The following is a 10,676-nucleotide window of genomic DNA, read 5'->3' as shown; positions in this document are numbered from 1 at the left end:
AAGCCAGTGTTGATGGTAACTTGTTATAGCAGCCCTAAGAAACTAACTTCCAACTTCCAAGAAAGCTGTGAAGAAGAGGTTACTAGTAATGGATGCTGGGGAAGAGCCAGAAAGGGACCCCTGCTAAACACAATTCCCACCAAGTCCAGGAACACTGCAGCTGGAGCCAAGTAAGGACTTCTCAGTCCCCCTACCCCTTCTTCTTCTCCTGAAGGGGTCTGAGTCCATGGCTAGTAAGATAGGGCAGATGGAACAGATAGGGAAAACAAAAAAGGAGCTATCTCTCTTCTCCAACAGCAGACCTCCAGGAGGGAGAAGTACAGCTTCACAACACATTCCAAGGTCTTACCATCTGGTTCTTGATTACTGGATTGAGGCTGTATGTACTAAGAGTGCTTTGATAGGTTACAGGGAACAAATTGCACAGCCAAGTCTATTTAATGAGACACTGGGAAGAGTGAAAGTCGTGTCATGACTTCACCCATACATGGAGTCTGCTCCCCATACAGGACACATCCTCTGTTTTCTGGGAAGCATTGGCTTCTCCAAGGGGGTCATGTACTTTCCAAATTTAATAATTATTAACACAGGGGGACTACTGGGTGGCTCATTTGGTTAAGCATATGACTTCAGCTCAGGTCATGATCTCAGGGTCCTGGGATCTAGCCCCATGTTGGGCATCTTGCTCAGCAGGAGTCTGCTTGTCCCTCTGCCTGTCCCTCAACTCATGTTATTTCTTTCTATATATGTCTCTCAAAAATAAATAAATACAATCTTTTTTAAAAAGAAAAGTATTATTAACACAGGCTGTCCACTACTGCTGCCATAGTGCCAGCCCTTTGGGTCTCAACAAGGCCAGACAATGCTTCAGAATGGCAGACAAGCCAATTTGGGAGCAACTTGATCCAGCTTCATTCAACATGACAGAAACAAGGGTGCCTGGGTCGCTTGGTTGATTAAGAATCTGCCTTGGCAAACTAGAAGAAATGGACGCATTCCTGGAAAGCCACAAACTACCAAAACTGGAACTGGAAGAAATAGAAAAACTGAACAGGCAAATAACCAGGGAGGAAATTGAAGCAGTCATCAAAAACCTCCCAAGACACAAAAGCCCAGGGCCAGATGGCTTCCCAGGGGAATTCTATCAAACGTTTAAAGAAGAAACAATACCTATTCTACTAAAGCTGTTTGGAAAGAAGAAGAAATTCGTTCTATAAGGCCAGCATCACCTTAATTCCAAAACAGGACAAAGACCCCGACCAAAAAGGATAATTACAGACCAATATCCCTGATGAACACAGATGCAAAAATTCTCAACAAGATACTAGCCAATAGGATCCAACAACACATTAAGAAAATTATTCACCATGACCAAGTAGGATTTATCCCCGGGACACAAGGCTGGTTCAACACTTGTAAAGCAATCAATGTGATTCATCATATCAGCAACAGAAAAACCAAGAACCATATGATCCTCTCATTATATGCAGAGAAAGCATTTGACAAAATACAGCATCCATTCCTGATCAAAACTCTTCAGAGTGTAGGGATAGAGGGAACTTTCCTCCACATCTTAAAAGCCATCTACGAAAAGCCCACAGCAAATATCATTCTCAATGGGGAAGCACTGGGAGCCTTTCCCCTAAGATCAGGAACAAGACAGGGATGTCCACTCTCACCACTGCTATTCAACATAGTACTGGAAGTCCTAGCCTCAGCAATCAGACAACAAAAAGACATTAAAGGCATTCAAATTGGCAAAGAAGAAGTCAAACTCTCCCTCTTCGCTGATGACATGATACTCTACATAGAAAACCCAAAAGCCTCCACCCCAAGATTGCTAGAACTCATACAGCAATTTGGTAGCGTGGCAGGATACAAAATCAATGCCCAGAAATCAATGGCATTCCTATACACTAACAATGAGACTGAAGAAAGAGAAATTAAGGAGTCAATCCCATTTACAATTGCACCCAAAAGCATAAGATACCTAGGAATAAACCTAACCAAAGAGGTAAAGGATCTATACCCTAAAAACTATAGAACACTTCTGAAAGAAATTGAGGAAGACACAAAGAGATGGAAAAATATTCCATGCTCATGGATTGGCAAAATTAATATTGTGAAAATGTCAATGCTACCCAGGGCAATTTACACGTTCAATGCAATCCCTATCAAAATACCATGGACTTTTTTCAGAGACTTAGAACAAATTATTTTAAGATTTGTGTGGAATCAGAAAAGACCCCGAATAGCCAGGGGAATTTTAAAAAAGAAAACCATAGCTGGGGGCATCACAATGCCAGATTTCTGGTTGTACTACAAAGCTGTGGTCATCAAGACAGTGTGGTACTGGCACAAAAACAGACACATAGATCAATGGAACAGAATAGAGAACCCAGAAGTGGACCCTCAACTTTATGGTCAACTAATATTCGATAAAGGAGGAAAGACGATCCACTGGAAGAAAGACAGTCTCTTCAATAAATGGTGCTGGGAAAATTGGTCATCCACATGCAGAAGAATGAAACTAGACCACTCTCTTGCACCATACACAAAGATAAACTCAAAATGGATGAAAGATTTAAATGTGAGACAAGACTCCATCAAAATCCTAGAGGAGAACACAGGCAACACCCTTTTTGAACTTGGCCACAGTAACTTCTTGCAAGATACATCCACGAAAACAAAAGAAACAAAAGCAAAAATGAACTATTGGGACTTCATCAAGATAAGAAGCTTTTGCACAGCAAAGGATACAGTCAACAAAACTCAAAGACAACCTACAGAATGGGAGAAGATATTTGCGAATAACATATCAGATAAAGGGCTAGTTTGCAAAATCTATAAAGAACTTATTAAACTCAACACCAAAGAAACAAACAATCCAATCATGAAATGGGCAAAAGACATGAAGAGAAATCTCACAGAGGAAGACATAGACATGGCCAACATGCACATGCGAAAATGCTCTGCATCACTTGCCATCAGGGAAATACAAATCAAAACCACAATGAGATCCCACCTCACCCCAGTGAGAATGGGGAAAATTAACAAGGCAGGAAACCACAAATGTTGGAGAGGATGCGGAGAAAAGGGAACCCTCTTACACTGTTGGTGGGAATGTGAACTGGTGCAGCCACTCTGGAAAACTGTGTGGAGGTTCCTCAAAGAATTAAAAATAGACCTGCCCTACAACTCAGCAATTGCACTGTTAGGGATTTACCCCAAAGATTCAGATGCAATGAAACGCCGGGACACCTCCACCCCGATGTTTCTAGCAGCCATGTCCACAATAGCCAAACTGTGGAAGGAGCCTCGGTGTCCATCGAAAGATGAATGGATAAAGAAGATGTGGTTTATGTATACACTGGAATATTACTCAGCCATTAGAAACGACAAATACCCACCATTTGCTTCAACGTGGATGGAACTGGAGGGTATTATGCTGAGTTTAGTAAGTCAATCGGAGAAGGACAAACAGTGTATGTTCTCATTCATTTGGGGAATATGAATAATAGTGAAAGGGAATATAAGGGAAGGGAGAAGAAATGTGTGGGAAATATCAGAAAGGGAGACAGAACATAAAGACTCCTAACTCTGGGGAATGAACTAGGGGTGGTGGAAGGGGAGGAGGGCGGGGGCTGGGGGTGAATGGGTGACAGGCACTGAGGGGGACACTTGACAGGATGAGCACTGGGTGTTATTCTGTATGTTGGTAAATTGAACACCAATAAAAATTAATTCATAAAAAAAAAGAAATTGAGGAAGACACAAAGAGATGGAAAAATATTCCATGCTCATGGATTGGCAGAATTAATATTGTGAAAATGTCAATACTACCCAGGGCAATTTACACGTTCAATGCAATCCCTATCAAAATACCATGGACTTTCTTCAGAGACTTAGAACAAATTATTTTAAGATTTGTGTGGAATCAGAAAAGACCCCGAATAGCCAGGGGAATTTTAAAAAAGAAAACCATAGCTGGGGGCATCACAATGCCAGATTTCAGGTTGTACTACAAAGCTGTGGTCATCAAGACAGTGTGGTACTGGCACAAAAACAGACACATAGATCAACGGAACAGAGTAGAGAACCCAGAAGTGGACCCTGAACTTTATGGTCAACTAATATTCGACAAAGGAGGAAAGACTCTCCACTGGAAGAAAGACAGTCTCTTCAGTAAATGGTGCTGGGAAAATTGGACATCCACATGCAGAAGAATGAAACTAGGCCACTCTCTTTCACCATACAAAAGATAAAGTCAAAATGGATGAAAGATCTAAATGTGAGACAAGATTCCATCAAAATCCTAGAGGAGAACACAGGCAACACCCTTTTTGAACTTGGCCACAGTAAATTCTTGCAAGATACATCCAGGAAGGCAAAAGAAACAAAAGCAAAAATGAACTATTGGGACTTCATCAAGATAAGAAGCTTTTGCACAGCGAAGAATACAGTCAACAAAACTAAAAGACAACCTACAGAATGGGTTGTAGGCACTGAGGGGGGGCACTTGACGGGATGAGCACTAGGTGTTATTCTGTATGTTGGCAAATTGAACACCAATAAAAAATAAATTTATTATTGAAAAAAAAAAGAATCTTCCTTGGGCCTGGGTCATGATTCTGGAGTCCTGAATCAAGCCCTGAGTCAGGCTCCCTGCTCAGGAGAGAGTCAGCTTCCTCTTCTCCCTCTGTGCCCCTGAGCCCAGCTCATGTTCTCTCTCTTTCTCACTTTATCTCTCTCAAATAAATCATAAAATCTTTAAAAAAAACATGATAGAACCCAACTAGACACAAATTATATTGACACATCATGCCTTATGCGGGAAGCATGACAGTTCCAGGGGAATGCTACCATTATGGAGAAGTTGTCTAATCTTCCATTCCAGAAAATGCAGTATAGCACCACAGTGCAGGATCATCAGCCCATGCCTCATAGCTAAATCATCAGCATGGCTGTGGGCCATCTCAAGGCTGATGAAGACACCCCATCATGGGGTTCCACCAGATGTTCCTATTATAAAACATTAATGATGCTTGGGTTTGCACAATAACATGTTCAGGCTTTCCCTACACAACTTCAGCTTGCCTCCTCCCAGCCAGGCACTCATGCTGTTTTCTCCTTTCTCCTCTTCTTTATACTATTCGTACTCCTCCAAATATCACACGCAAATGAGCAGGGCCATGGTGGGAGCGGGCACAATGCATTGCTACTATGGAGGTATTGTGTGTGATGTTTGGAAACTAGACTAGTTGCATCTGACAGAAGCTTGGATTGTACCAGCACATGTCTTGGAAAGACTTAAGTAATTCAAAAGGTTGTCCTTTTATTCGTTTATTTTTAATCTACTGATAAGTTGCTCTAGTAACTCAAAGAAGTGAAAGAGAGCATTTGCTTCACTGCTCAGGTATTGATTTGTTTAGATGTTTTAATGTCTCATGATACAATAAAACCACAAAAATTTTCTTTAGAAAAAAAAAAGAAGTATTAATACGGAGGAAGAGACCAAGGTTTGGGCCTAAGGAAAAGGTGGTATCCTGGCCAGTGAGGGAAGGGGGAGAGGGTGACAAGAAGAGTCCAAGGAAAAGTCAAAGGACAGGGAGGATGTGGTGTTCACTTGACTGACCTGTTCATGCTTCATTGCCTGTGATCCAGCATCCCCCACGTCTTCATTGCTTCCTGTCATTCCAGACCACCCACAGGACTGGCTGAGGTGGGTTCAGTAGACAGGTGTGTCTGGCCTGGCTTCCACCCCAATAATGTTGGGGCAGCAGGAGGATGTGTGTTGCTAAGACAGAAGCCCCCAAAAGAGAAGAGATGAGTATTTGCATGAGTGTATGTGTGTGAGGCAGGAAGAGGCAAAGAGAAGAAGCAGTGGAAATGAGCTTACCAATCATGGCAGAGCATTCCTGCTCATCTACCACCTCCAGCTGCAGATGAAGAGGGAAGAGGAGGAGGGCTGTGGGTGTCCACCACTGACCATTTAAATTCATCAAGGTACAGAGGGTCAGTTGAATCCTGCTGGGCCCTGGAGGGCAAGGAGGAGAATCTTCCTATTCCTCCTCAGCTGGGGAACAATGGCAAGATTCTGGCAGGCCCCGCAACTCCTGTTGGCCATCTTTATGGCCCTGGTGGTCCACACCTACCAAGTAAGAAAGAAAACCTTTCTGAGTGTTGGAGAAGTGTCTGCATCAGACCCTTATGTGACAACCACCATGCAGTATTTGAGCGATGACTTCAACAAGAAGAGTAACGACAAGTACAATTTCCGGATTGTGCGGCTCCTGAAGGTCCAGAAGCAGGTCAGCACAGCCCTCTTTCCTATATAGGCCTCTCCAAATGGGACACCCATACAACTGAAATTCAGCCTCATTTAGTTTCAAGTGGGAATTTTAAGAGAAACATAAATTCACTGGATTGGATGAAGTTATTTAAGTGATTATACCCCAGAAGCCAACCACACCTGCTTCCTATTTTTGTAAATAGTTTTATTGCAGTCCAGCCATGTTATGCATGCACACATCATCCAGGGCTGCTTTTGAGGGGCAACAGCAGAGTGCTTGCAACTGAGATTGTATGGACTGCAAAGCCTAAAAGACTATTAGACCCTTTACAGACAAAGTTTACAGAGTTTTACTCAAAATAGTTGAGTTGTCCACCAGATATCTTTGCCCAGAGATTGGTTTCTGGAGAATTCTCCTTGAATAGCCAAAGAAGGCACAGGAGTCAGATAGGAAGGGAAGAGAGAAGCCCACCAATTTGTTCAGGAAAGAGTCCTTGACCTTGGACACCATGAGAAGGAGTTCTTGCCCCTAGAAGCTACAGAGAAAGGAAAAGAAGTCCTTTCATTTCCTTCCACTTGCTCCCCACAGATTACTGACCATATGGAGTTTCATGTTAACATGGAAATGCGGCGGACCACCTGTCAAAAGCTGGAGACTACTAATTGCTCCTTTCAGGAAGGGGAGCTTTACAAGGTACTAGGTGAATACACATTAATTCAGAAAGAACTCACAGGCGTTTTCTACAGTTTTAGGATGAGGTAGGGTAGAATTACTGGGGGTGTATTCAAACTTGCTTAAAATGAATGTATAGATAACATCAGCTCACTCAAAGAGGAAAAGCCAAAGTAAAAGTAACCAAGATCCTGCCTGGCAGGTGTTGCTCATTTGTTGTTGAAAGAATTATGGCAGGGAAAAGGAGTCCAGACAGGGGGAGCCAAGGTGGCTGAATATTTTAATTTTTTTTTATTTATGATAGTCACAGAGAGAGAGAGAGAGAGAGAAAGAGAGGCAGAGACACAGGCAGAGGGAGAAGCAGGCTCCATGCACCGGGAGCCCGACGTGGGATTCGATCCCGGGTCTCCAGGATCGTGCCCTGGGCCAAAGGCAGGCCTAAACCGCTGCGCCACCCAGGGATCCCTGAATATTTTAATATAAAATAAGTAAAATGAGAGGATCTTCTTGATGTGAGTGATTGAACTGATGGAGTTTGTATTCTGATTTCTATCTCAGGAGAAATGTATTTAAGCCTCTCCCCACCACCCTGAGCTTTCAAATGTAGAGCAAGAAAACAAAATCTCACTAAGAAATTGTGTTTATTGATTTTTCATTGTAGGATTAAGAGGGAAATTAAAAATAAAAGCAAAATATTGAGAGAGAATTGGGACAAGGGAAGGAGAGAAAGGGCATGATGGATCAGTCGATGGACAGATAAATGAAGAAAAGTGCAGGGAAGGAAGATGGATGGTGATGGGTGAGTCCAAGTGGATGGACTGGATGGATGGATGGATGGATGGATGTTGGGTGGATGGATGGATGGTTGGGTGGATGGATGGATGGTTGGGTGGATGGATAATGGATGGATGGAGCCAGCAGAGGCCAAGTAAAGTGTGAATTAAAGGACACATGAGGGAACCCTGGGTGGCGCAGCGGTTTAGCGTCTGCCTTTGGCCCAGGGCGCGATCCTGGAGACGCGGGATCGAATCCCACGTCGGGATCCTGGTGCATGGAGCCTGCTTCTCCCTCTGCCTGTGTCTCTGCCTCTCTCTCCCTCTCTGTGTGTGACTATCATAAATAAATTTAAAAATAAAAATAAAAAAATAAAGGACACATGAGTAAAAATAAAGAGGAAAAGAGAATCACTGGGTCCCATTGTAAGTGTGGTAGGATGGATCCTCTTTCTTTCTTTCTTTCTTTCTTTCTTTCTTTCTTTCTTTCTTTCTTTCTTTTCTCTCTTTCTCTCTTTCTCCTATTTCTATTCTCCAATTCTAACCATAAACAGAAGAACAGGGGACCCCTGGGTGGTTCAGCCGTTTAGCGCCTGCCTTTGGCACAGGGCGTGATCCTGGAGTCCAGGTTATTGAGTCCCACATCGGGCTCCCTGCATAGAGCCTACTTCTCCCTCTGCCTGTGTCTCTGCTTCTCTCTCTCTTTCTCTCTCATGAATAAATAAAATCTTAATTTAAAAAAAAAACAGAAGCTCTGGGAAACGAACTAGGGGTGGTAGAAGGGGAGGAGGGCGGGGGGTGGGGGTGACTGGGTGGCAGGCACTGAGGGGGGCACTTGACAGGATGAACACTGGGTATTATTCTGTATGTTAGCAAATTGAACACCAATAAAAAATAAATTTATTGAAAAAAACAGAAGGACATTTGAGGGGATGATCTCAGCAATACTACTATCAAGTGATTGAAATCAAAATAAAGGTCAAATAATATTTGGATTGGAGGCATGGTGAGGTGGTGTCATTTTCCCCATCTACATGTGTTATATCTTCTTCTTTCTCTTTTAAAATTTTCGCTTTGCATGTTGAACTTTTTAAAATATTGTTTTTGTTTTTTAGCAAATTGAGTGCTTCTACTCAGTGTTTGTTGTTCCCTGGTTTGAAAAGTACAAAATTCTGAACAAAAACTGCACCGATGACTAGGTATCCTGGAGCACACACCTGCAATCACTATACCTGAAAGTATCCTGCAATAAGCAGTAATTCTCAATATAGGAAATAAATATTTACCAAACTATTATTTTAATGCTTTTAATGTTTATGATTCCACTCTTTTTTGCCAAATTTTTCAGTTCATAATAATATAATCTGAAGGTACTTTGGGCTAGGGCAGATTGAGAATTCTAATGAGGTGATGTGGATAATTCCTGACCTTATAGCCTCTACCTATATGAGGCAGAACTTCAACCCCAGCCTCATTTCAAGTAGAAGTCTTCAGACTTTAGAGTAAGGAGAGGATTAAAAGGCGAAGGAGGGTAGAAGTTCTAGGTTACTTACCTGATCAGACAAGAGCTGTTTGTAAGTATGGCCTACGATGCCATCTCTGAGGTATTCAATGAGGAATATCCTTTTCCTTGCCCAAAGTGTTGAATAATGGGAAATAATACAAGTAATTTTAAAAGATGAGGGCCTTTGTTACTGAGAAGGACTAGGTTGGGAGATGTGTTCTTTTTGCAGGAAGTGAACTTTCTTTCAAATTCTAGATTTACACCCCTAGCACCAGCAAAATTGGACCAGAGCAGGTCACTTTATAGAGTACTTCACTTGGAGTTAGGAGGGAAAATATGTGCCCATGTGGGAAGGAGGAGAATGGGGCTACCATTACTATTTTATTCTTCCCAGAAAGACCAATCAGAATGATTCCTCCAGGAAAGAAATGACTGATGATGGAGAAAAGCTAACAATACTATATTAAAAGGACTCGCTCTTGGAGATCCCTGGGTGACTCAATGGTTTGGCGCCTGCCTTCAGCCCAGGGAGTGATCCTAGAGTCCCGGGATCGAGTCCCTCCTCAGGCTCCCTGCTTGGAGCCTGCTTCTCCCTCTGCCTGTGTCTCTGCCTCTCTTTCTCTCTGTCTCTCATGAATAAATAAATAAATCTTAAAAAAAAAGACTCATTCTCCATGAGTGCCATATTAGGACTGGGGAATGAATACCACCACCCCACCCCCCAGCCAACAGCTTGATTTTCAAGATCTTAAACAATGTCAACAATTTCGTCTTCTTCATTCCACTTCCTCCACGTGGTCTCAAGAGGGCTGCCAGCAGCTCACTAGGTCACATCTATCCTCATTCACATCCAATAAGGGAGAAAAAGATCTCGTCCCCAGTAACTGAGGAGAAAGTCACTTGGCTTAATACCACTGGGGAACTCTAGGGATTTTATAGAATACACACACACACACACACACACAATCACAACTCTCTCTCTCTCACACACACACACACACACACACACACACAACTACCTGAAAGAAGAGGAAATTGGGAGGTATTTATGCAACAATCTCAGTCAGTTACTGGTTGCAGGAAAGCTCGTATGAGGCAGTAATTCTCTGGAACCACTGGCCTGAGGTGGCTTGAGGAAGAGGGAACAGTCAGAGATTAAGGGGGCATAGGTGCTGCATTTGGAGTTGGTGTGCACAGAAAGAGAATATGTGAGAGGATAAAGGCAGAGTGCCACCCGGGTATTCTTTCTACATGTGGGCTGTGTACAGTGATGCAAAATAGACACATCAGTCTCTACCAGATGGAGATAGCTGGGAGCTTTGAGAGAACAATATTTTTGTCTTTTACACTTCTTACCAAAGTTCTGAAATGCTCAGGACCCTGTTTTAGGTGGGACCCAGGTAGGACTCCCTTCTACCAACTATCCAGGAAAAT

The 10,676-nt window shown here is 42.7% G+C and overlaps 1 protein-coding gene and 1 pseudogene across 1 annotated transcript; both read left to right on the top strand.

The window, feature by feature from the left end:
- The first annotated feature begins 872 nt into the window (after nucleotides 1-872).
- Nucleotides 873-5,261, top strand: LOC129522560 (nuclear transport factor 2-like; annotated as a pseudogene).
- Nucleotides 5,262-6,086: 825 nt separating this feature from the next.
- CST11 (cystatin 11) lies at nucleotides 6,087-8,937 on the top strand. The gene is made up of 3 exons (XM_055343638.1): nucleotides 6,087-6,311; nucleotides 6,882-6,986; nucleotides 8,854-8,937. Exons 1-3 carry the CDS (start codon nucleotides 6,087-6,089, stop codon nucleotides 8,935-8,937), a joined length of 414 nt encoding a protein of 137 aa, XP_055199613.1.
- The last annotated feature ends 1,739 nt before the right edge of the window (nucleotides 8,938-10,676 follow it).

Source organism: Nyctereutes procyonoides, unplaced genomic scaffold (assembly GCF_905146905.1).
Source record: "Nyctereutes procyonoides isolate TBG_1078 unplaced genomic scaffold, NYPRO_anot_genome, whole genome shotgun sequence".
NCBI classification, from domain to species: domain Eukaryota; kingdom Metazoa; phylum Chordata; class Mammalia; order Carnivora; family Canidae; genus Nyctereutes; species Nyctereutes procyonoides.
This window is presented reverse-complemented; position numbering and strand designations above follow the sequence as displayed.